Source organism: Heterocephalus glaber, unplaced genomic scaffold (assembly GCF_053883595.1).
Source record: "Heterocephalus glaber isolate CG9 unplaced genomic scaffold, H.glaber_assembly_v1.0 deba00001687, whole genome shotgun sequence".
Lineage (NCBI taxonomy): Eukaryota > Metazoa > Chordata > Mammalia > Rodentia > Bathyergidae > Heterocephalus > Heterocephalus glaber.
This window is the reverse complement of record NW_028258412.1, coordinates 21,563,337-21,588,985: the sequence shown is the minus strand read 5'-3', so window position 1 is coordinate 21,588,985 and position 25,649 is coordinate 21,563,337. Positions and strand designations below refer to the sequence as shown.

The 25,649-nt window shown below is 52.3% G+C and overlaps 1 protein-coding gene across 8 annotated transcripts in view; it reads left to right on the top strand.

Moving 5' to 3' along the window:
* Window positions 1-25,649, top strand: part of Camkk2 (calcium/calmodulin dependent protein kinase kinase 2) — a 43,726-nt gene that overhangs the window by 14,138 nt on the left and 3,939 nt on the right. The window contains exons 3-17 of one of the 8 annotated variants that reach the window (XR_015446229.1): window positions 2,907-2,954; window positions 3,970-4,023; window positions 4,598-4,649; window positions 6,523-6,656; window positions 7,844-7,880; window positions 11,292-11,313; window positions 11,426-11,514; window positions 12,428-12,627; window positions 13,241-13,294; window positions 16,510-16,583; window positions 16,677-16,764; window positions 17,623-17,751; window positions 22,490-22,590; window positions 22,906-22,948; window positions 24,897-25,084. Coding sequence is in view for 7 of the 8 variants with exons in the window: in XM_021257504.2 (XP_021113163.2) it covers window positions 2,907-2,954; window positions 3,970-4,023; window positions 4,598-4,649; window positions 6,523-6,656; window positions 7,844-7,880; window positions 11,292-11,313; window positions 11,426-11,514; window positions 12,428-12,627; window positions 13,241-13,294; window positions 16,510-16,583; window positions 16,677-16,764; window positions 17,623-17,751; window positions 22,490-22,590; window positions 22,906-22,948; window positions 23,389-23,562 (1,299 nt within the window). In the remaining variant the exon portion in view is untranslated. The other 7 variants (XM_021257504.2, XM_004843836.3, XM_004843835.4 and 4 more) reach the window with 7 other exon arrangements.

The window sequence follows — 25,649 nt, the reverse complement described above, 5'->3', positions numbered from 1 at the left end:
TTCCTGGAAGCTCAGTCCAACAACTTCAGCCTGCCTCCCACTGCCAGAACACGGCCACAGTCACCCTGAGCGGTGAGGCTGGAGATGAAGTTGGCCATATGGGACTTTGGTGCCTGGAGTTCCGTGTGGGAGGAAGAAGGGGAGACTGGCGTTTGGTGGTGAAGAGGTGACTGGCGAGGTCAGGCCTTGGAGGCCAGGCTGTGGGAAGCAGTGGGGGTTAAAGTGGACCCTCGAAAGCTGAAGTCGGCAGCTTCCGACTGTGTGGGGTAGGGTCAGAGGCAGCTGCCCAGGCCCCTCTGCCTGCGTGGTGTCCGATCTGACGAAGGGCCCTCTCTGGGGACATTGCTGAGGAGGAGAGGAAGTTGTGAAATGGTTTTGCGTGGCACCATTTATGCCCAAGCCCTGCCCTGGGAGCAGCATGTGCCCTGCTGGGGCACCCACTGTTGCTGAGGGCCTGTGCCAGGGCAGAGGGGGTCACCAAAGATTGGTTTTCTGTCGTGTCCTTTTCCCAGTTTGTCCTCTTATATCACTGAACACTTTCCCTTTAACTATGGGAGTGCAGGTGAAGTTTTCAAAAACCTGCATATTTCAAAGGTGGGAACATTTGTTGTGTTATCTGACTGCCTCTGCGATAGCTTCACAGCCAAGATAACAGAGACATTTCCAATATGCCCAGCAGTCCCTGCCTCCTCTGTCTTCCTCTTTCCAGCGCTGCTGGGCTTTTGTTTTGTTTTGTTTTTGAGATAGGGTCTCTATAATTCAGACTGGCCTTGAACTCACTAAGGAGCCCAGGCTGGCCTCCAATCACAGCAATCCTCCTGCCTCATCCTCCGGAGTACTGGGATTATAGGCATGTGCCACCAAGCCAGCTTTTTTTTGGTACCGGGGATCGAACTCTGGACCTTGCGCTTGTGAGGCAGGCGAACCACTGAGCTAAATCCCTGGCCCCACCTTTTTTTTTTTAATCATGATAGATTAGTTTGTAAGGTCTGGAATCTTCCTAAGTGGGGTCACTTAGTATCCACTACTTTTTTAGTGTAGTTTTTTTCATGGCATCCTGATTCTGTATTTATCCATGTTGTGTTTGTGGATTCAGCTAGCCTTGGGTTGAAAATATCCAGAAAGACAAAATTGCATCTTTGTAGACTTTTATTTTCCCTTCATTATTCCCTGAATAATACAGTGTGGCCGCTACTTACATAGCATCTGCACTGTATTAAATGCCTAAGCACCGAGGAGATGATTTAAAGGATAAGGGAGGCTGTGCAGAAGTTGTATACAGACGATATGGTATTTTAGAGAAGGGACTGGAGCCCATCCCTGTGGACACAGACTGACATGGGATAGCCGAGGATCTCGATGCCGAGTAGACTCCCAGGGGGAAATGCATCGCGTTCTGTATACACATCTCCTGTTGATGGACGTGTTGGTCGTCTCTAATTTTTTCTTATCTCTTTTTTTTTCTTTTCTTTTTTTGAGACTGGGTCTTGTTGTGCAGTTCAGGCTGGCCTTGAGTTCATTATGTAGCCCAGGCTGGCCTGGAACTTGCAACAATCCTCCTGCCTCAGCCTCCCAAGTGCTGGGATCACAGGTGTGCAGCATCAGGCCTGGCTGTTTTTTCCTGTTACACACGGGACTGTCGTGAATATTTGTGCAGAGGTCTCTGTAAACATGTGCTCACTTCTCCTGGATCAATTCCCAGGAGCAGAATGGCTGAGTCGTAGGGGAGGGGCAGTCAGGAGTTGGCACTGTTATCCAGTGGGGGACGTGCTTGCCACTGGGCCAGCCCCAGGGTGTGGGGCGCTTTTGCAGTCTTCAGCTTTGAGCGGGGGGACTTGAATGTCCAGTTCCCTGCTGACGAGACCGTAGCATGTGCTCACTGACCACTTGTCTCTTCTGAAGAAATTTCTGTTCAGATCTTCCACCCAGTATTTAACTGGGTTGTTGGATTTCCTATTACGGACCTGTAAGGGCTCTCCGTTTGGCTTTTCTTTCCTTTCTTTTCTTCCCTTTCCTTCGTGGCCTTTCTTCCCTCTTTCCTTCCTTCCGTTTTCTCTTCATTTCTCCTTTCCTCTCTGTGGTGCTGAGGGTGGCACCTGTGGCCTGGCGCTGCAAGACGAGCACTCCACACTGAGCTGCATCCCCAGCCCTCATGGTTTTGAATGGTAGTTTGAGGAGCAAAAGTTTGAACTTTGGTAGAAACCAGTGTATCATTTGTTTCCTTTTAGGGTTTGTTCTTTTTGTGTATTATCTAAGGAAACTTTTTCTACCCCAAACTTGTACAGATTCTTGTATCACCTTACACTTTTACAGGACAGTGTAGTCTTTTCCCCCCTTCAGACATGGGGATTGAACACAGGGCCTTTACACTAACAGAGCTATCCCCAGTCCTTATTTTATTTTGTGTTATGTTATTTATTTATTTTGAGACAAGGTCTCACTAAGTTGATAAATTGCCCAGGCTGGGCTTGAATTTGAGATCTTCCTGCCTCAGCCTCCCAGGGTGCTGGGATTATAGGCATGTGCCACCATGCCCAACTAAATTTTACTTTTGGATAGTGGGAAAACATTTTAGAATGGTTATTCAAAGAGTACATATTACATGATTTTTCCCCCCCTTTGGCACTGGAGCTCAAAGCCAGGGCCTTGTGCTCACCAAGTGCGTGGCCCACCACCCCACCACAGCCCAGCCCTGTGCAGTTAACTGTGAAAAAGTCCAATCAGAAGCAAGGGCTGCCTGGTAGCAGCTGGTCACCCCGGAGGGGGCACTGGTTGGGAAGTGTTTCAGGGGGCGGGAGGGTTCTCCTCCCGGACGGGGATCCTGGAAACCTGTGTGTATTTAGTTTCTAAACACACAGATCCCAGCTGACCTTAGAATTCACGTCTGCAATCTGCTTTCTTCCCAGGACTGTGTGCAGCTCAATCAGTACACGCTGAAGGATGAGATTGGAAAGGTGAGCACTGCGGCCGGGCCTAGGTGGAGAGTGGAGCTGGAAAGGACTGGGGGGGCCAGGTTTTGTGCAGGTCTCTCTCACTCTCTCTCTCTGTCTCTCAACAGGGTCTTGCTATGTAGCTCAGGCTGGCCTTGAACTCACTATGTAGCTCAGGCTGGCCACAAACTCACAACAATCTTCCTGCCTCAGTCTCCCAAGTGCTGGGATTACCGGCCTTCACTACCATACTCGGTTTAGGTTTTGTTATTAATGGTCCAGTGTTTTCTGTTGGGGTTTTTTTTGTATCTTTGAATTTTTTTTTTTTTATCTTTAAATGTGTTTCTGTAAAAGCTAAGAAATCTTCCAGAGAAATCCCATATTGCCAGGGATAGTCCCCATCATTTCAGTGGGTTTTTCCCCTCTAAGCTACTCTCACATCTGTTTCTTTCCTTTCAGCCATGGGCAGTACTATTGCAGAAGTCAAAAACTCAAATGCTGATAGGAAGGAGGCTGGGTGTGGTGGCGGAGGCCTGTAATCCCAGCACTTGGGAGGCTGAGGCAGGAGGGTTACTGTGAGTTTGAGGCCCAAGATAGGAAGCGAGTTAGCAATCTAAGTGGTGAGCTGGGGCGGAAGGCGAGTTAGGAAGACGAGGCAGAGGAGGTGTGAGGCAGGGGGAGCCAGGTCTCTGTGAACTGTGTGTATTGGGAAATAAGGTCTCTCCATGACTAGATCTTCTGATTTTTTTTTTTTTTTTTTGGTACTGGGGATCGAACTTGGGACCTTGAGCTTGTGAGGCAGGCGGGTCACCACTGACCTAAATCCCTGCCCCTCTTCTGATTTTTTTTCAAAAAGAAGCTAGAAATATGAATTTTTATATCAGATCTTTCTCTTTAAATATTGGCAAGTAATTTGAGCTGTGTAAAAACCCCTGGAGCAGATAGAGTTAGGGGCTGCACTCAAGGTTCTGTGGTGGGGTCCCCGCTTGGCAGATCCTCACTTGGGGCTCGTGTGTCAGGTGCGTCTCCCTCCCTGCAGGGCTCCTACGGGGTGGTCAAGCTGGCCTACAACGAGAACGACAACACCTACTACGTGAGTGTCCTGCACCCTGCCTGTCCCGTCCTCACCGAGGAACTCCCTTCCCACACTCAACTCCTGTTGCCTTAGTTTGCTCTGAGGACACCAGGAAGGAAGCAGTGAGCCCATTTCCAGGTGGGGAGGTGAGCAGGAGCAAGGTCACTCAGCATCTGTCACCCTCGCCCTCCCCAAGCCCCAGTGCTGCGCCCATGTGTGGATTGCAGAGCAGCTGCAGTCCTCCAGGTGCGGGTTCAAACCTCGCTCTTCCATGTGCCTGGGGTATGGCTTTGGGCAAGTGATGTGTAACCATGTATGCACCAGCTGGGCCTCAGTTTCCCCACATGAGATGCAGCCTGTCATCCCCACCTCCGCCTGTCAGTCCAGCCCACTCGCCAAAGGCTCTGGATATCTCTGCTGGGGTTGCTGATCTGGAAGCGTCCTGAGGGGTGACTCTTCTACCTCTGGTGACAGGGGCTCCCTGTGCTGTCCTCAGGCTCAGGGTGCCCAGTCCCCGGCAGCCTTGGGCTGGGGACACTCTCACACCCTCCCCCAGCCCACTTTAATCTGATGCAGGTCTTGTCTTCTGCAGGCCATGAAGGTGCTGTCCAAGAAGAAGCTGATCCGGCAGGCTGGCTTCCCACGTGAGTGCCGGCTGGAGCTGGGGCCGGAGCTGCCAGCGGCATCCCCCGGTTACCAGCTGGGTCTCCTGCTAAGATTATGTATTCAGTTTCTTTAAAGAATACTTATTGCCTGGCGGTTGGTGCACACCTATAATCCCAGCACTGTGGAGGCTGAGACAGGAAGATTGCTGTGAGTTTGTGGCCAGCCTGAGCTACATAGTGAATTCAAGGCCAGCCTAAACTACATAGCAAGACCCTGTCTCAAAAAAGTAATACAGGTATCAAGTCAAAAGTTCTAATAGAGGAAAACAGTTTGGTAGTTCCTCAAAAAGCTAAATGTGGAGTTACACTGTGATCCAGCAATTCCACTCCTGTGTATGGACCCAAGAGAATGGATGATACAGTGTATGATGGAAAACTACAATAAATGTGTACATTAAAAAGATTGTCATAGGGCTGGGGACTTAGGTCAGTGGTTTTGCCACCTGCTGCACAAGCTCAAGGACCCGAGTTCAATCCCTGGTACCAAAAAAAAAAAGATTGTCATAGTAAAAGATACATTGCATTAATTCCTCTCAAAATACTCATCCTTGCTTTTTTTTTTTAAACGGTGACAAATTTTATTTGAAAAAGTAAAAGTGAAGAGTGAGGGAACTGGCTCCGCCGTGAGAACACTCTCATCCCGTTGTCCTCGCCACTCCGGCAGCAGCTCTGGAGTCCTCTCTCCTGAGTGTCTTTAGTTGGGCTGTCACAGCTATCTCCATGTCCTGATTGGATTCAAATCGTTTACTTTCATGATCATTTTGATTTTGGGAAGAGCCAGAACTTGCACAGTGCCAGATCTGGTGATTAGGGTGGATGAGGACTTATTTACAGGCCTGCCTTTCTGCTGGATGGCACTTGGCAGCAGCAGTCACTGCATTTTTTATCACATTTCATAAAGACATGAAAGAGGATTTCTGGAACTGCTTCAGAAAGTAAGAAGAATGATGGGATAAGTGGGCTCAAAGTGAGGGAGAGTACCTTATTTTGAGGGGGATTATGGCAATGTGTCTTTACTGTAATAAATTTTTAAAAAATTAAATATTCATTGTATGTTTTGATCAACTCTTACATATGTCCACACAAAATCCAGAACATGAGTGTTTATAGCAGCTCTATTCACAATGATCAGAAAGTGGAAACAACATGACATGCCCATCAACAGATGAATGAGTAGCTAACGTGTATATGTACTCACTGGACTATTATTCAGCCATGGAAAGGAGCTGAGGCTAGATCTGCAGCAGAGGCTGCCCCAACATAAGCTCCCTATAAGCAGTGTTGGGCAAAGTATTGGCTTGAGCCAAAAGGAGAAATTATTTTAGAGAAAACATAAGCCCCCTCTGTATACTAGAACTCTGGTTTATCCTGCTTGTTGGAATGCTGAGCAGGTAATACCTTCATTTTGATATTAATTGATTTACCAGTTTTGTTTTGTTTTTATACTGGAGATTGAATCCTTCTCACAAAGCTATATCCCCAGTGCTCTTTTATATTTTTATTTTGAAAGTCTTGCTAAGTTGCCCAGGCTAGGGTTCAACTTGCAATCCTCCTGCCTCAACTTCCCAAGAGTGCAGGGGTTACTGACATTGATAAATGTGCTCCACCACTGCCAGCTGCTGTGCTCCTACTTGTCACCTTGGACTGGGGCACATGACAGGAAGGCTGAGAGGGGCCGGGGTTCCAGCCTCACTGATTTCTGCTAGTGGAGGAAACATGAAGACAGGGCTGGCCAAGGCCCCTAGGGCGTCAACCCTGCAGCCCTGCCCAGTGCTTCCCCTTTGTTGTCCCGCTGTTGCCTCTGCAGAGACATCTCATTGCCCTGACTCCCAGTCCCTCGTGTCTCCTCCAGGTCGGCCCCCACCCCGAGGTACCCGTCCAGCCCTGGGTGGCTGCATCCAGCCCCGGGGCCCCATCGAGCAGGTGTACCAGGAAATTGCCATCCTCAAGAAGCTGGACCACCCCAACGTGGTGAAGCTGGTGGAGGTGAGGTGGCCCGGGGTGCCGGCCGGCCTCTGCCCCGTTAGCACAGGCATCTGGCGCTGGTTCACAGGACCCGCCAGGTCTCACAGGGCAGGTGCCTCACTGCTCAATTCATGGGTGTGTCCCCATGAACAGGTGGGGACACTGAGGCCGAGGACTACCGAGGCTTGCCCCTCACCTTTCTGACTCTAGGAAGCTGGCTGTCTTTCTGCCACACCTGTGGGTTGTTGTGGAGCAAAAGCAGCCTCACAGGTTATGTGAACAAATGGACAGGGCTGTGTCCCAATAAAACTTTATTTACAAAAATGCATGGAAGGCTGGGTTTGGCCCTCCCACTGCAGTTTGTCACCCTCTGCTCTGGGTCAGGAGTTCTTATACCCCTTTGTGTACATAAAAATTATTGAAGAACTCAAAAGTGTTCTTCTCTATGTGGGTTATGTTTATTCATATGTACCATATTAGAATATACACTGGGAATATAAAAATTATTTGTGAAGCTGGGCATGGTGGCATAATCCCAGCATTTGGGAGGCTAAGGCAGGAGGATCACTGTGAGTTTGAACCCAGCCTGGCTACATAGTGAGCTCAAGGCCAGCCTGAACTACATAGTGAGACCCTGTCCCAAAAAACCAAAAACCAAACAAGTAAATAAAACATTAAATAAAATGAAAATAAATTCACCTAGTGGACTTCCTGGAAGTGTCTTGGGGACCCCAGAAGGGTTGAGGCGATGACTCTAGGCAGTGTGTGTGACAGCTCAGTGATGGACATTCAAAGCCTGTGGGAGTGTGGAGAGGCCTCGTAGAGGGGTCCTCAGGGGACATGAGCTTTGCATGACTGTCCCCTGATTGGAGACAACTGCAGGGGAGGGAACACCAGGTGCCAAGGGGCCAACCTTTACCAGGGTGAGGATCCCTGCACGAGGTAGAGGGGCCAGGGGTGGGCAGCCAGGCTTGGCTCCTGGTGGCTGTCCTCGGTCCCTTCCTGGAGCCTACTGGGTATCTGGGGATTTCTCCTCCACCTTCCTTCTTGACCCGGAAGAGGACTAGAAGGAGCCCCCTCTGTGGGCACCGTGGGCACCATGGGCACAACAGGCACAACAGGCACAGCCTCCTGCTTCCTCTCTGCTCACAGCTGTTCTCTCCTCTCCTCTGCTCCTTCCTGGCTGCTGTGGGTGGCGATGCTGACAGGTCCTCGATGACCCCAATGAAGACCATCTGTACATGGGTAAGAGAGCCTGTTCCTTCTTGCCAGGCGTGGCACAGCCCACTAACCACAGCCCCCCTTCTCCATCTAGCTGGCCCCTTAGTGAGCCCTGCAGAGGGCCATGCCCCTGGGTGGAGGGAGGAGGTGGGGGGAAGTTCTCTCCTACATGTGCCTTTGTGTCTCTACTGACTCGCACCTACTGTAGGCTGAGTGCTGTGCTCCCTAGCACTGAGGATGTGTGGAGAATGACAAAGGAGAATTCCAGCTCTTAGGAAGTTGCCGTCTCCATCAGGAAAGTCACTGTCAACAACTAAACCAGAGAACTTGGGATGCTTTGCCAAGATTATACAGGGTGGGGCCGGGGATTTAGCTCAGTGGTGCTGCCACCTGCATCACCAGTGCAAGGTCTTGAGTTCAATCCCTGGAACCCCCCCTCCCCCCAAAAAAATTTGTATCTGAAGATTACACAGGGTGATCTGAGACTGTGATGGGTGGACCACTTCAGACAGGAGGGGACCATTCAGCATTGAATGTGAAGGACAGCCCTGGTGCATCTGGGGAAGGGTGTTCCAGACTGAGGGAATAGCAGTGCAAAGGCCCTGAGACCAGCTAGAGCTTCGTGTGTTTGAGAAATACATAGCTAGAGCCAAGTCAAGCAAGGAGAGGGGATGGGTGGGGATGGGGAGGCTGTGATAGGTATTTGGAAGCCCTGGGGCTGCTGAAGGATCTCAGCACTGCACATGGAGATAGACTCGGGTGCATCCGTAGAGACCTCATTTTAACACCTCAGAGGTCATGAGACTGCGCCGCCAGCTTGGGCACCGGAAGTGGACAGGGCGAGGGAAGGAAGGACTGACAGGTCCACATCCTAGGATGCTGCTTGGGGGAGTCTCCCAGGTGTGGGCAACACCCAGCTGCTGGCGGGGGACACTTTGCAGCTCAGGCTCAGCTCCCTGCACTCGCTGCCAGGCACCAGTTCCACAGATGCTGATGTTGCTGAGGACACTTTCACTTTGCAATTTCATTTGTCCTCCCCAAGTTCTTCCTATGAGAATATTAAGTCTGCAGAAAATCCAACAGGATAGCGCAATGGACGCCTTAAACAGACTCCCAAGTCTCCATGGCTGACTTTTGTTTTAATCCTAGCTGCTGTCCACCCACTTCTTGGTTTTGCTAAATCATTTGAAATTAAAATAACAGATATCTGGACATTTCAGCCATCTAAGTCCTTCAGTGTGCATCCCATAATAAGGACATTCTCCTACATGAGCCCAATACCATTATCACACTAGAAAAATTTACTGCCAATTCCTTAGAGCACCTAATACAGTCCGTATCTGAATTTTATAATTTTTTTAGTTTTATTTTAGTTTTTTTGGTTTTTTGAATCCAAACATAGTTGAGACTGGCCTTGAACTCACTATGTAGCCTAGGCTGGCCTCAAACTTACAGTGATCCTCCTGCCTCAGCCTCCTGAGTGCTGGGATTGCAGCCATGTGCCACCGTGCCCGGCTCGCTATGTTACTTTAAATACTTAGGAGAAGGGCTAAGGATGTGACTTAATGGTAGAGCGCTTGTCTAGCATGTGCAAGGCCTTTGGTTTAATCCCCAGTACTACAATATTAATTAAATAATCACATTAAAGATTAAGAATTTGTAACCAAATTATGAGAGATTTCTGACAATATGGACACCGCACTATCTCAGTATTTCTCAAACGTCATACTGCTATCACCCTGAGTATATGAGACAATTTGGGGTGGTGATTGGAAAACAATTTGGAAAATTTTCCTTGGTTTTTTTTTGGTACAAGGGATTGAACTCAGTGGAAAATTTTCTTTGCATTAAACATTTTATATAAAAATCTACAACCAGTAACTAAACAGTTTGATGTCTGTTATTACCTAGGACAGTGCTAAAAAATTAGAAATTGAGTTGATTTAAAGAAAATAATAATTTAGCTGGTTTCCATGGTATATAAATATAGTCAAGTTGTAAGCATAATAGGTAAATGATTGAAGAAATAGAACAGAAATCACATTGGCCCAGCATGGCAGCCCAGCATAATTTTCTCAGATTCAACTCCGAATGGCTCCGGGCTGTCTCTGCGCAGGCTGCTTGTTTGAGTGTTCAGCAGTCTTGTAGCCTCTCACAGCCTCAGGCCCAATCTTATGACACACTCAGGGGGCACCATCCTCCGGGACCTCACCCGAGCCTCTGAAGGGGACAGCTCTCCGAGAAAGTCACCTCGAGTGTGAGGTGGGGAGCACTGAGTGTGAGGCCTCTCAGGGAATGTCTCACTGAGGTGACACTTTGGCAGGATGGGGGACCAGGTGGCAGAGGGCATTTTACGCCATTGTAGAATCTGGCTTTGACTTGGAGCCAGATGGGTGCCATTAGGGGTTTTGGAATGAGGAATGGCCTAAGCATCAGAGAAGAATTTCCTGAGCTATTGGAGCCATGCAGCATCCTGGGCCATAATTTCTCACTCCCTGGGGTGGCCATGCTCTCTGCAGGGCTGGATCTTGGTCGGGTGGAGGCCCCATGTGGTTATTTTTCACTTTCTAGCCATAGCCGGTGTGCTGATGACAGACAGGCGAGGCAGCAGACATCAGGAAGGGCCCTGAACCACAGGCCTGACTCTCACAGGGAAGAAAACTCCAATGCTATTTCTAGAGTCTAAAAACATTCAGCTGGTATTGCGGATGCCTGTAATCCCAGCTCTCAGGGAGGGTGAGGCAGGAGGATTGCGAGTTCCAGCCCAGCCTGGGCAACTTAGCAACTTAATGAGACCCTGATGCAAAAAAAAAAAAAAAAAGAGAAATGAAAAAGCCAAATAAGGTGGAGATGTAGCTCAGTGGCAGAAAAACAGTTCCCACCCACACTTGACCCCAAGAGTAGCCAAGCTGGCTAAAGTGTCCCCAGGGCAGCTTCCTTAGGGCAGCCGGCTTCTGGTGCCTGGCAGTGGGGCTGGAGGTGCAGAAATCCATGCAGCTTGTGGGTCAGGATGTCAGTAACCACGGCAGGAAAGGCCAGAGTTCCAATCCCACCTCAAGGCAGCTGCAGCTCTGCCCTCACTTGGGGACATGTTGCTGAGGAGCTGGAGGACAGGGGACCCAGTTTAGCCCCATCTGCATCCCTGCAACCCTGCAGCACAGGTGGTGGATGAGTCGGCCCTGCCCACTGCCTTCCTCTGCCTCGTTTTCCCTGCTTTCAGGGCCTTGGGTATTCTGAGTCCCAAAAGTCCAGCCGGCTGGGGCCTGACATTTCCGGTCCTTTGCCCCTGGCGGGAACTTAGCACAGAGAGCCTTGAGCAGCTCTGGCTCCCAGGCCAGCCGTTTCTCTCATTACCCGGCTGCTCAACTGAGAGATAGGGAAGATGGGAGGAGATGGCTTTGCAGTTTCCTAATGTAACTGTTTCTCTCCCTGCAGTGTTTGAACTGGTCAACCAGGGGTAAGTGTGACACCGGCCGGGAGAGAGAGGGGGAGAGGCGGTGAGCCAGGCTCTTTGGGAGAGGGCCAGGGCCTGGGGGCTGGCGTGTGGCTCACTGAGCGTCCCCTGGCAGGCCTGTGATGGAAGTGCCCACCCTCAAGCCACTCTCTGAGGACCAGGCCCGCTTCTACTTCCAGGATCTGATCAAAGGCATCGAGTACCGTAAGCAAGGCTCCTTAGCATTGAGGCTGGGGTGCAAGCCAGGGAAATGGAACTGGAGGGGGCAGCTTGGGCTGTGCTCTGGGCCAACAGAAACCCTCCCTCCTGTCACAGAGAAATTAGAAGCAGGGAAAGTGGGAACTGGGCAGGACCACAAGGGCCCCCACTTCCGAGAGATCCTGTTAACCCCTCTGAGAGAGGGAGAGCATCTCTCACCAGGGCTGAGGTCTGCCAGGACACAGTGGTTCTAACTGGCGGTATCATTGGGAACCTGACCCTTGTCCCTGCCTGTCGAGTGGGATCTGGGTGGGGTTTCATTGGGGTGAATGTGAAACACTTCACATGGGGTTTAGGCCCTGGTGGACTAGGTGCTCGACAGTGTGAGCCACTGTTCCCAGTACTGAAACCATCATCTTCATCACTGTCACCCCCAAAACACAGCTAGGGCTTTCAGACCACAGCATTGTCCCCTGCCATCAGCTGACATCCAGCCAGGCACAGACAGCCATGACCCTGTTTGGTTTGTGGGCCATGCCTCCGGTCCACTTGCCCTGAGCACTGCTGTTTTGGTGGACAAGATGAGTGCTGGGTTTTGGTAAATGAGACCGCGTTTGACAGCCAGGAGCTGGGGGACACACTCAGCAGACTTCCATGTGCTGTCACCCGGACTTAGCTGAAACAGGCGGATTTCTGCTGCCAGTCAGTGTTTGGGGAATGGGGGACTTCTGGAAGACACTCTCTCCCCTCACCTTTCAGAGCATACGGTGCCCGGCAGGTATGGGAGGGGAAGCTTGAGAAGGGGTCAAGGCTGCGGGGCACAAGGCGCCAGGGTGCCGTGCTGTGTCCGGGCCACGTAGCTCCATGAGGACCCTCATGGCCTGTCCTGTCTCTTCTACTGGTGTCCGCCCCACCACAGTGCACTACCAGAAGATAATCCACCGAGACATCAAGCCCTCCAACCTGCTGGTGGGAGATGACGGCCACATCAAGATCGCCGACTTTGGCGTCAGCAATGAGTTCAAGGGCAATGATGCTCTCCTGTCCAACACCGTGGGCACGCCCGCCTTCATGGCGCCCGAGTCACTCTCGGAGACCTGCAAGATCTTCTCTGGGAAGGTGGGTTTGGACCTGTTGAGCTGCTGGATTCTGCCTGTGTTACTTCTGCAAAAACCCAACTCAGCCGGGGTTTTAGCTCAGTGGTTCCAGTGCCTGCCTCGCAAGTGCAAGGTCCTGAGTTCAATCCCTGGTACCAAAAAAAACAACAACAAAAAATCCAACTCAAACAGGTTTAAACAGAAAATCCACTGGGTCCCATAGCTGGGGAGGAGGTACCTTTGGCTTTAGGTGTGGTCATATATGGGGACCCAAACAGGGATCTGCCTCTCCCCATTGTCCATACCCCCATCTTTAACCTAATTTCCTGAATTGATTTCCTTAGTAGCCAGTCACCAGCACCTCCAGGCTATCTTCCGTCAGTTTAAAGACAACCTCAGTAATCACAAGCAGCTCTGTTTCTGAATAGCAATAGCAAAATCCCTAGGGCTGGCTGGGGAAAGTGGTGCTCTTATTGGCCAGGCCTGGGTCACATGCCCACCAAGGAGGCTTGGGGACAGGAGCAGCCCCACCCCGACTGCATGGCTTGGGGGTCAAGAAGAGGTGGTCCCAGAGGAAGGCTGGAGATGCCCTTTCCTGGCCCTGCCTCTCATGCTAAGCTGTCTTTCTCCTGCAGGCCTTGGATGTGTGGGCCATGGGTGTGACGCTGTACTGCTTTGTCTTTGGCCAGGTAAGAGGGTGGGGTGTCCTAACTCCTATGTGACCCCCTGGGTTAATGCTCGCAGACAGTACTTACTCATTTGAAAGTTCCACATTGTATTGTATTTCCTTCATAAATATACATAACTGTGTATAATATTCTTATCTGAAAAAGGTCTGGTGAAATAGAAAGACTGGCAGAGACTGTGGAGTTTGTAGACAGTGAGTTGAGGGCAAGGGCAATGAATGTGACATGTCTCCCACTTCTGAGCCCGAGACAGACATCACTAATCAATAGCTGTTCTCTTACCTGCCAAGCCTGAGACAGACATCACTAATCAATAATTTAGCCAGATACTGCCTGATGTTCTTTTCTTTTTTTTTTGGTAGTGGGGATTGAACTCAGGACCTTGCGGTTTCAAGGCAGGCACCAGAACCACTGAGCTAAATCCCCAGCCCCTGATGTTCTTTTCATCAGTGTTCCTAGATGCTGTTGTCAGGGATAGAAGTGTAATGGGAATTAAAGCCCATCTGGTTTTTTTTTTTTTTTTTTTTTGGTACCGGGGATCGAACTCAGGACCTTCCACTTATAAGTGAGGCAGCAGAACCACTGAGCTAAATGCCCAGCTCCAAAAACCCATTTGGTATTATTGGTTTAGGGTGTACTGTTCTGTTATTTTGTTGTGGTTATTTTGCTGTTATTGTTTCAATATTGTTGTTTATGGGCCCCCCCCTCCCCTTTTCTATACTGGGGTTTGAGCCCAGGGATCACTGAGCTATACCCCAGCCCTTTTTATTTTATTTTTTTAAATATAATTTCATTGGCACATTTTGGGTACACAATATAATGACATTCATCGTTGGAAATTTGCACCTATACATAATCTCTCTTGGTTATTTTTCCCCGTTTCCCTGCCCTCCCTTCAACCCCTCCATCCCTCCCTATTTACAAAGACTTTGTTTCCATTTTTTCATTTTGTCATATTAATTCCATTCCCTTCTTTTCTTTCCCCTACCCCTCCCACTTCCCCTTCCCCTTTACCCCTTTTCTTCTTATTTCACATTATCTATTATACCTTTTAGTCCTTATTTACACTTTCAGTTTCTCACACTACAGAAACTATTAGGCATATCCCTTTTTATTTCTTTATTTGGGGACAAGCTCTCACTAAACTGCCCAGGCTGGCCTCAAACTTGTGATCCTCCTGAGTAGATCGGTTTGCAGGCATTTGCTAAATCTGGCTAGAGTCTTTTCTTTTTAACTGTGCACTTTGATTCTCCAAGCAGCAGGAGTATGAATTTTTCCCTTTTTATAAGTTTATGCTTCTGCTGAAAAAAGCTTAGGAATCTGGCTCCATCCAAAAGTAAGGGAGTTTAGGGCCGGGATGTAGTTCAGTGGTGGTGTACCTGCCTTACAAGCACAAGGTCCTGAGTACCAGAAAAAAAAAAAAAAGTAAAGGAGTCTGGCCAGCAGTGGTGGTACACGCCAGTAATCTCAGCACTGTGGGAGGCTGAAGCAGGAGGGTTACAAATTCAAGCCAAAACTGGGCAATTTAGTGACCTAGTGACACCTTGTTTCAAAATTTTAAAAAAACTTTTTTCTTTGAGACAGGTTCTCCCTGTGTAGTTCAGGCTGGCCTCAAACTTGTGGCAATCCTCCTGCTTCAGCCCCCCACTGCTGGGTTACAGGTGTGTGCCACCATGCCTGGCTTCAAAATAAAAAAATTTTAAAACAGGTAGAGTAAAGGCCCTGGGTGCAGTCCTCGTTCCCCAAAAAGGAGTTTGTAGCTCTTCCCCCCAACATTTGTTTAGAGTATTCTTCAGTCATACAGCAAAGTTGAGGGAATGGTAACACTCATGACCCTGCCATGTGAATTCGACCAAGCGTTTCACGGTACCTGCTTTATCTTGGGGGTCTTGTCCCCCAACCATCTTACTTTTTAATATATTGCAGAGTAAGTCGCCAAGGTCTTCACTCTCCCAAGGGCTTCAGAATGCAGTTATTAGCTAGAATTTGGGATATATCTGTGGTCCTTTTTTTCTTTGGGGATTAAGTTTGCCTTCGATGAGATGTGCAGCTGCTAAGAGTTGTTTTCCTTCGAGCTCTGTCTGGGGCTTGCCCTTGTGCCACCCAGCGCAGGCCCCTGCTGGTCGTCGTCCTTGGGCAGGAGTGGGCCACCCTCTCCACTGGCCCGGATGAGTCCCTTTTCTCCAGCACACTCAGTCCAGGTCCTCCTGGCTCAGGCCTGTGGCCGGGTGAGCATGTCAAGTTGATTTGTCACCCAGCACACGGTGCACAGCGCAGGCGCTGGAGTTTGGCCTGGCAAGGTGTAAATCCTGTTTGTCCTTTCTAGGATGCATTGCCTCTCTGAACTGATTTCTTCTCTTCAGCAAGATGAGGGTGCTCTTATAGTTACCCTTTTGGGTGCTTGGCCTGGCACATGTGGTACCACTGAGCCACATCCCTGCCCTACGCCCTTTACCTGCTGTTCTTAAGGCTTCTGAGCGGATGTGTGGAGATAATTCAGGCCATCATCAATTCATCAGATATTTACTGGCCCCTCCTTTGAGTTAGGAATATTTCTAGGCACTGGGGAGCCCACAGAGAGCAAGACAGAAGCAAATCCCTTGTCCTCCTGGAGCAGATGTTCCAGCGGAGTTGAACAGTCAGCAGATAGACACAATGTTAGGGACAAGGACGGTAGCGCTTTTTGGGGAGACCTCTGTCCACAGTGGTGCTACAGCCATTGCTGTGATGGGCAGTGACGTGGGGGCAGGGATGGGGACTTTTCATGTGGCTTTGGGAAGGCTTCCCTGGGGAAGCTTTGGTCAGACAGCTGCATGGCCAGAGAGAACAAGCCTTCACGCTGCAGTGGGAGGATCGTCCCGGGGAGGGGCCGAGGGTGACATGCTGGTCACAGAAAGCCTCTGTGTGGCACGTGGGCCAGGCTGAGCCCTCACCTTCACTGCCCCTGCTGCAAGGCCTAGGGCGATTTTGATGTTTTTGTTGCTTCCTGGCAGGTGGGTGGAAAGGTAGCAGCTTACAGTGTTGGGGTTTCAGTGTTGTACTTGGGAAGGGTTCTAGCCCTTCTAGAACCTTCCTGGTCCTTCTGGAACTTAGGGGGATGGGACCTGCTCCCTCCCCAGGTGGAGCCAGGGTAGTCCAGGTCTCTGCCATTGTCCTGTGGGGTGGCGTAGCACAGGTGGCCTGTGACGGGGCCAGAGGCCATGCTCTTGTCTTCCCAGTGCCCGTTCATGGACGAGCGGATCATGTGCCTGCACAGTAAAATCAAGAGTCAGGCCCTGGAGTTCCCAGACCAGTGAGTACTGTCTGCCCCATGCTGTCACCTCCCTCTCTGACTGTGGCAGTCCTGGCGTCTTGTCTCCCTCTCACACCGTGTCTCCTACCTCAGGCCTGACATAGCTGAGGATCTGAAGGACCTGATCACCCGTATGTTGGACAAGAACCCCGAGTCGAGGATTGTGGTGCCCGAAATCAAGGTACCCAGGGGCTGCCATTGGCTGCAGTGGCTGAGCCCTGAGGTTTGCCTGCATCCTGTGCTTGGGGTTGTTTGGCTCGACCCTGGTGCAGCCAAGACCTGCCCTGGCCCAGAGTGACACCACTGCCCTCCATGTCCGGGGGCTGACAAGGGGTGGGAGAAGATTTAGGGTTGCATCTCGTCAACCCTGTGCGGGCCGATCCCGCCTGAGACCTCTGGGTACTCAATAGCTGGGTCCTTTCCTTGACCCGGTTGTCAGAGATGCGGCCCTTCGGGAAACTACAGTCAACCAGGTGGAAGCAGAGCATCTCTGCTGGGTGCCACCTTGTTGCAGGAAGCACTTTTTGGAGAGACCCCTGACCCCCACGCCACATGCACGTGCCTGGCCCCTTGAGAAATCTTGAGATGTGCTTGAGTCCTGAAAGGCCACAGATGGGGACTCAGGGCCAGGGAAGGGAGTGGGGGGAGGTGCTGGCTGGCTCCTCTCCGGATTGTGTCCTTCCTGCTGGTCTCATTGTGCCTCCCGCCCGAAAAGGGGAGAAGTTGCCTGCTGTGAGCCAGGCCCTCTGTGTGTCAGGGAGAGTTGCTGAGGGCTGATGGGTCCCCTTGGGCAGCAAGGCAAGGCTGATGCAAAATTCTGGTCACTTCTGCCAGGACCTGGGCCAGTAGAACTGGCCCACACCATCTCAGCCCTGTCGTTCCTCCTGTCCTGTCTGGCTTTTCCACACTTCCCTCCAGCACAGCCTGCCCTCTGCCTAGCGGCCAGCTCTTCTGCATGCCTGGCCCACCTACTCCCTCCTGCATGCCCTGCCCGGAGCCAGCTGCACGTGCCCCTCACCCCTCCTGTCATTTGTTGAAGCTGCACCCCTGGGTCACGAGGCACGGTGCGGAGCCACTGCCATCGGAGGATGAGAACTGCACACTGGTCGAGGTGACCGAAGAGGAGGTCGAGAATTCAGTCAAACACATCCCCAGCCTGGCGACCGTGGTAAGGCGGGATGAGAGCAGGGACAGAGAGCCCAAGGCAGGCCCAGTGAGGACAGGGCTAGGACCCAGGAGGACGGAGCCCTGGGAGGCACACGGGGGCCCAAGAGTCAGGAGATGGCCAGCGCTGCCCCTCACCACAGCCACTGGCCCTGGGCTTTGGTCCCAGATCAGGCCTGGTGGCCCTTGTGGTTGCTGTGTGTCCCTAGAGAAGAGCCGCCCCCTTCAAGGACTGTGCTGCCCCTCCTGGGATCCTTGCTTCTGGAGCAGGTCTAGGGAGAGGATCCAGGAGGAGGAAGACCAGGCAGGAGGTGGGGATGGCCCAGCTGAGGTTCCCAGGCCCTGGATCTTTGTCCCCAGGCAGCTGGCACTGAGTAAGGTCTGCCTGGGGCCAGTCACTGGGCTGGGCAGGGGCTCCCTTGTGACACCAGGCAGGTTTTCCTGACCTCTGAGGGTGAGATTTGGCTTGGGAGCCACTGGGACACCCGTTTGGCCCCCAGGAAGAAGGAACCAGAATGTGGAGAATCAGGCATGACCTTGGAGACTGTAGGATTTGCCCAGAGGGCGTCTGGCCCTAGGAGGGAGCTAGGAGCGCAGGGACCAGGGTCCAGGCGGCTGTCCGCTAGGCCACCTTGAAGGCCTGAGTTGTATTTGGCCAGTGCCGGCCACAGCAGCCAGGCAGGTGGGTGCGGGGCTCCGGGGGACCCAAGAGAGCCTGTAAAGACAGTGGCCAGCCTCGAGGGGACTTGGGGAGCCCAGATGCTGGCCCTTCTCTTCCCGCTTTGCACTGCTTCCTCCTGCTTCGCACACTGTTCTCTCTTCCAAAACCCGAGCCCCAGGGCAGGCACTGATCCAGGCCTCATCCTCCCCCACGGGGCCTCTGTGCTGACCCTCACTGTGACAGACGTCCAGCTCCGGTCACTCCAGCTCAGTCTCCTCCCTCTGCAGATTCTTGGGGAATGGAGTGGCATTTGTCATTCGAAAACACTTCTTGAACACAGTGGTGTCCCTGGCAGGTGTGCGATTGTGGATGGCTTCATGGAATAAGGGCCTGTGCACCAGGGAGTGGGGGGGGGACAGCATGGGCATTGTCCTGAAGTGGGAGGGAGCTGGGCCAGCAGAAGCTTCCAGAAAGACAGGACCACTGAGGCAAGCAAGGTGGGGGAGAGAGATGCAACACAGATTTCAATCTTGAGCCAGCTCGGGAGAAGTTTCTGCAGGGTCTTGAGGGCTGTGGTCCCCGTTGGGAATGACAAGGTCCGGCCCTCTCTGTGGGTTTGATGGGTTTGTCTGCAGCAAATGCTTGTGGAGGCCCATCCTATGGGGAAAGGGGAAGGGGACAGGAGACGTTGCCAGAGACCCCTGCAGGTGTCCTGGTCTCTTGTGAGCCAGCACAGGGTCAGCGAGATAGGAAAGTGGGAAAGAGAAAAAGCACACAGACAGAGATTGAGAGAAACTGAGCCTTGGGCTGATCCAAGCCGCTCTGGGCAGCAAAGACAAAGGCTTCCCAGGACACCCAATGTGTATTACAAGCGTGGGAAGGGGGAGCTGGCCAGCCTGGGACACCTGCTGATAACAAGGATCCAGCAGGCGGGACTGGAGAGTAAAGACACAAGCATATCTTTGCTGAAGAGAACAAACGGCTAATTCAGAGGGAAGAATTTAGTTGGAGCCAAGTTGACCTTGGCTGGAGATGAACTCAGCCAAGCTCTGCTACTTCCAGTGTAACACAGCCGAATTATGGAGGAGCCAGAAGCTTGTGCCACTGTAGCCTACTAATACTGGGCAGAGGTGTCTGCTACACATCCCGTGCCAGGCTCGAGGATACAGAGAGGAGCAAGGTCCAGGGCCAGCTCCTGGGGTCTCCCAGCCTCGTGAGAAAGATGGGCCAGAGGGAAGAAGTGGGACCAGGTGTCTGGGGAGGGGCAGGGCCACCTCTCCAGGGGACAACACCACCAAGTGCATGGGGAAGGGGCTGCTGTGGCAGGGTCTGCTGGGCTGCAAGTGAGAGCCTTGCTGGGGACACAGCCTTTGATTTCCAAGTGGCGCTTTTCCTGCTATTTATGGAGGTAGAATGCAGGTAACATCAAATGAGCCAAATTCAGGGTATTTAGGACATTCCAGGTCTTACACAATTATCACCTTGATGGTTCTCATATTTTTCTCACTTCAGGAGAAATCCTTATTGGGTGTGGTGGCCCATGTCTCTGATCCCAGCTACACAGGAGGCTGAAGCAGGAGGATTTCAAGTTTGGGCTACTTAGTGACTTAGTGAGACCCTGTCTCAGAATGAAACATAAAAAATGGGCTGAGGTTGTAGCTCAGTGCAACAGCTGGATTTAATCCCTAGTACCACACATACACATACACACACACACACACACACACGGAAAGGACAAAAAGAAGAAAGGAAAGAAAGGCGAGGAAGAAACTAAAAATGACCTCTTACACGAGCAATCACATCCCCTCCCTTTCTTCTCTTACCTCCTGCCTACAGATTGCTCGTTCTGAACACTTCATATCAGTAGAATCACACAACTGTGAGGCCTCTGGGTCTGACCTCTTCACTTAGCAAGATGTTTTTAAGGTTCATCATGTCGTAGCCTGTGTCCAGCACTCCATTCCTTTTTATGACTAAGTAATACTCCATCATATGGATAGGCCTCATTTTCTGCCTTTCTTCAGTTAGTGGACATTTGGGTGTTTCTACCTTTTGCTGAATCAGTGCTTTTTAAATACTTGTTTTTCTTCTTAGCAGTAAAGCCATTAAAAAATCAGAAGTCACTGGAGGAGGCAGTGTGCTCTGGTTGAAGGCAGCTTGAGGGCCTGAACCTGACTTCTCAGTGATGCCCCCTTCTTCTGATGTTTCCTTCACAGAACGCACCATTTCTGGGGGGCAGTTGTTTCCTCCCTTGCTCCAGAACTTTCCAGGGCTCCCTGGCTGGCAACGGGCTGAGTCCCAGAGTCCTGTGGGTGAGGGGATCAGAGGGGGTTCAGGAAGGATGACACAGGTTGTGGGAGGGAGGAGGCAGAGCCGGATGCTGAGCAGTGGCTGATGGGTGGAGGCGAGTGCCTTGTCTCAAGGAGCCTCTCAGACAGGCCAGGCCAGCCAGGTAGAGTGGGAGAGGCAGTGGGCACGGCAAGTTTTGCTCCAGCCAGTGGACAAGGCCAGGCCTCGGTGCCTTTCAGACTTGGAGGAACCTTCTAGAAGCCCTGGGCCTCAGGTCCTTATCCCACACCAGCCTGTGCACTGCCTGTGCTCAGTAACCTGGGATGTGGGCTGGGAATTTAGCTCAGTGGTTCTGGCGCCTGCCTTGTAAGTACAAGGTCCCGAGTTCAATCCCTGGAACCAAAAAAAGAAAAAGAAAAACAGTAACCTGGGATGTTTCCAGCCTCCACTGAAATGCAGCCCCCTGAGGAACTGCTGCCATTAGGCTGCTGGGGGAATGTAAAATGGCTCAGCAAATAGTCTGGTGGCTCCTCAGAATGTTAGACAGAGTTATTATAAGGTCAGGAAATTCTGCTCTTACTACACACCTAAGAGAAATGAAATCATTTTGTGTAGAAAATGTGTTCCCATAAAAGTCTGAGTGTGAATACATTTGTAGCAGCAGTATTCACATCTTTCAAAAAGCGGAAAGAAGCGCATGTCTGCCGGTGGATGATGGTTAAGCACAGTGTGGTCCAGCCATACAAAGGAATATTACTGGGCCATGAACATGAATGGAGTGCTGCCACAGAGTCCCCCATGGATGAATCTTGGAAACACGAGGGGAGGTGAAAGAAGCTGGGCACAAAAGGCCATGTCTTGTAGGGTTCCATTTGTAGGAAATGTCCAGAGTAGGTAAATCTCTACAAGCAGAAAGATGACTGTTTCCAGGGAGCAGAGGAGGGAGTGGCTGCTAACAAGTATGGGTTTCTTTTGGGGTAGTGTAAAATGTCCTGAAATTAGGTAACGGTGAACGTAGTACAAAACAGAGTTGTATGCAGTTGACTGTATGCAGTAGCCAGTAGTTGTACACAGTAGCCGGCTGCAGATGGAAAACACTTGCGAAAAAGAAAACCGCATCTCTGCAGAATACGCAGACTCCTTCCTGTCATTAATCCCGCATGGCACAGCACGCACAGCAGCTGTCCACCCCACAGGTTTTGGTGCCCACGGAGGGCTGTGGGAAGCGATCTCCGCCGTCCCGAGGGGCGGGTGTCCTGCAAAAGGGGGTTTACAGGATGTGAATGGTGTCTGTCTTAAAGCAGTCCCCGCCCCAGAATCATCAGGGAAGCAGAGCTTTGTCCCTCGGTGGGGTGAGGGGTCTCTGGCAGCTCTCACTGAAAGGAGGGCCTGGCCTTGAAGACAGACGGGTGGATAGGCTGGGAGTGCCCACTAGGAAGGCTCATAAGGGACAACTGGTGGCAGGTGCAGCCAGGGACATACAGGCCGCTGTCCTGGGGCCCAGAGCCAGACCGTGGGGGTTGTTGGGTCGGCCTGGCCTCATTATGACAGGCCTTGAAGGTCAGACCAGGGAGCCTGCTGCGCTTGAACTTGGGATCTGGGAGCAGGGGGCAGACGGCAGATCTGGGATGGCTCGGCCAGGGTCTCCTGGGCAGAAGGCGTCAGCCGGCACGCTTTCCCTTCAGGCCCTGCGCCTGCCCTGTGCCCTGGGGGTTGGCGGTGGGTGGGGGTGGGGGAAGAAAGAGTCCCAGGCGCGGCCGAGTAGTCACCTGCCTCTTCCTGTCCCGCTCAGATCCTGGTCAAGACCATGATCCGGAAGCGCTCCTTCGGGAACCCCTTCGAGGGCAGCCGGCGGGAGGAGCGCTCGCTGTCGGCCCCCGGGAACCTGCTCAGGTGAGCGTCCCCTGCCTTCCTCCGGAACCGCTGGCGCCCCAGACCTGCCCGGCACGTGGGGGTAGTCCATAGTCGCTGGATCCGGGCTTCTGCAGTCGGCCCTCAGGCCCGGGAGCCGGGGTGCTCACGGGGGGGCTTCCGGACCCTGTGTGGGGTGAGCGGTGTCATGGCGGAGGCGTCGCGCAGCCACCTGCGAAGGCCTCTCGCCCCAGCTCTGAAGCTCAAGTTGGAGTCTGCCGGCCTCGGGAGGGGTGGGCACCCCACACACCCCAAGTCCTTTCTCACTTCCCTTTTCCCTTCCTCTGGCAATTCCAGCAAAAAACCACCCAGGGAGTGGGAGCCCCTGTCTGAGCCCAAGGTAACGCCTGCCTGCCTGTGCCATAGCCTCTGCGGGGGCCGGGGGCGGGCGCTGTCGAGCACGGGGCATCTCCACCCAGGTGCCGTCCTTCCCGCCGGGCGCCGGGAGCCTCCAGTTCCCGCCTCAGAACGAGGGGCCCAGGGGCTTGGGCCCGGTGGCAGCCGTGCATGCGGGCTGGGGCTGCGGTGCATGGCGCTCCACCGGAATGCCTGTGAACTCCCCCAGGGCCCGGCCTCAGTGCACGCTGGGGGCGCTGCGGGCCTGGGGCTGCCCGTCCGCTGCGCCTGCACGCTCTATGCCCTTCCCCAGGGCTCCCCAGCACCCACCTTTGTTCAGATCTAGAAAGTGAGGGCCCTGCTGCCGGCAAGGTGGAGTAAGGTCCTCCGATCTGAGCAGATGGAGACCTCTTCTTTCCTTCTCGGTCATTCTTCCTCATCTAGGGCCTCACCAGCAACTCCTGGTTGGCAGCCATGCTCCCACTTGTCCCTGAAGCACCCACAGGGTGGAGATGTAACAGTCGTGCTTTCTGGACATCATGGCTGCCTGGGTCCCGCTGGGAGCTCCAGGCAATCATTTCTGTTGTTAAAAACAGCTTTATTAGCTGGGTGTGGTGACACATGCCTGTAATCTCAGCGCTGGGGAGGCTGAAGCAAGAGGATCACAAATTTGAGGCCAGCCACAGCTACATAGTGAGTTCAGGGTCAGCCTGAACTGCATAGTGAGACCCTGTCTCAAAAAACTGAAGTAAATAAACAGAAATTTTAAAAGCTGTATTGAGAGGTGGGGTTAGAGCTCAGTGGTAGAGCACTTGCCCAGCATGCATGAGACCCTGGGTTCAATTCCCAGCACTCCTCCGTTAGCTGTACTGATAGATAATTCATGTACCATAGAGAGTACCCAGTTAGTGTGCAATTCAACGGCTTTTAATGTTGACAGAGTTATGCAGCCAGCACCACAATCAGTTTTGGAACAGTTTCATCAGCCCAAGAAATCCTACATCTCTGAGCTATCCCTACCCAACTCCTTCATTCCGCAGTGCCCACTAACCTACTTTCAGTTTTTCATGGATTTTTCCCGTTCTGGACATTGCTTATAAATGAACCCATCCAGTATGTGGCCTTGTGTCCCTGGCTTCTTTCACTGAGCATCATGGTTTTTTGTTTGTTTTTGGGGGGGGGGGGGTACCGGGGATCGAACTCGTGACCTTGGGCTTTCGAGGCAGGCACTGGAACCACTGAGCTAAATCCCCGGCCCTAGCATCATGTTTTTAATGTTCTCCCATGGTGCAACATGTAGCAGTGCTTTGTTCCTTTTTATGACCAAGTAATATTCCATTCTGTGGGTGGGCTCCGACTTCTTTATCCATTTATCCACTGATGGACGTCCTTTCTACTCTTCGGCTGTCGAAAATGAATGTTGTGTTGAACATTTGTATACAGGTGGAAGCCATTTGTATTCATTAGGAGTTGGCTAATTTCATTAGGAAATTCATTGGCCACCTGTCCCTACGAGCCAGAGGCTGATCTGGTCATCTAGGAGCTGTTTGAGAACTGTTCCTGCTTTTTTTTTTTTTTTTTTGGTACTGGGGATCGAACTCGGGTCCTTGCCCTTTTGAGGCAGGCGGTGAAACCACTGAGCTAACTCCCCGGCCCTGTTCCTGCTTTTGAGAGAAGCCTGGTTCTGGAGCAGAGCAGGAAGCTGCTAGCAGTAGCCATCAGGTCCAGTCTCAGCAGCCTCTGAAAGCCGCCTGGTCACCACCTTGTCCCCAGACCTCGTCTCAGTAGCCGATGACCAGGTTCGAGCCTGCCCAGGTGACAGAGTGAGGGAGCCTAGTGGGCTCTCCTTTCCTTGGCCCAGCGCCTCTTCCTCTCCCTGTCAGGGCCTGCCGGAACCTGGGCTGCCTCCTGGCGGTGGGCAAGCCTGGTGCGTGTTTCTTTCTTATTTTCAGTGAGATCAAAACTGCAAACCCTGTGGACCCAGCAACACCAGGGTTGGTCCCTGGTGGGGACCAGGCTGGGTCCAGGAGCCCAGAGAGCTTGGCTGGTCCTGGGGCCTCTGTCTCAAGGCCTGCTGTCTTGACTTCTGGTCACAGCGCTCTCCTCCTTGAGGCCTTTACCCTTGTTCTTCATCAGAAACGTAAGAAGCCAGTGAGTGTGATCTTTTCAGACAGAGGGGTGTTTCTTCCTCAAGCTGCACAGACAGGCTGATTCCTCTGCCCCTGTGTAGGGACAGGGACGTGGAGGTTATGGTTGGGAACGGTGGCCAGTGGCCAAGTAACAGACTAAGACAGACTGCTTGAGGCTGGGGAGGGGCTTGGGTCCCTCCTTAGAGAGTCCCCCACCCATCTCCCAAGCAGCTGTCACCCCAGGCAGCTCCAGAGAGGGGAGGCTCTTCAGGGGCAGAGTGGCTCATCCTCCCTCATCTCATCCCTCCAGGGCTCTTCCCGGAGCAGGGCCGGGCCGGGCTGGTGCTTAGAGAGGGCTCCCGAAGGTCACTGGGTGCCAGGGTCAACTGGGAAGGCCCTGCCACTGCCACCGCCACCCGCAGAGCTCACTGGGGACACTGATGGTGCTGTCACCCTCCTGCCCCGAAGGGCGTACAGTCCGAAGGGGAAGGGAAGCTGGGACTCCGGACCCTCACCACCTTCTCGTGACCCGCAGTGGTTTCCAGTATTGCGGGGACAGCTTTGCCTGTCTCATGG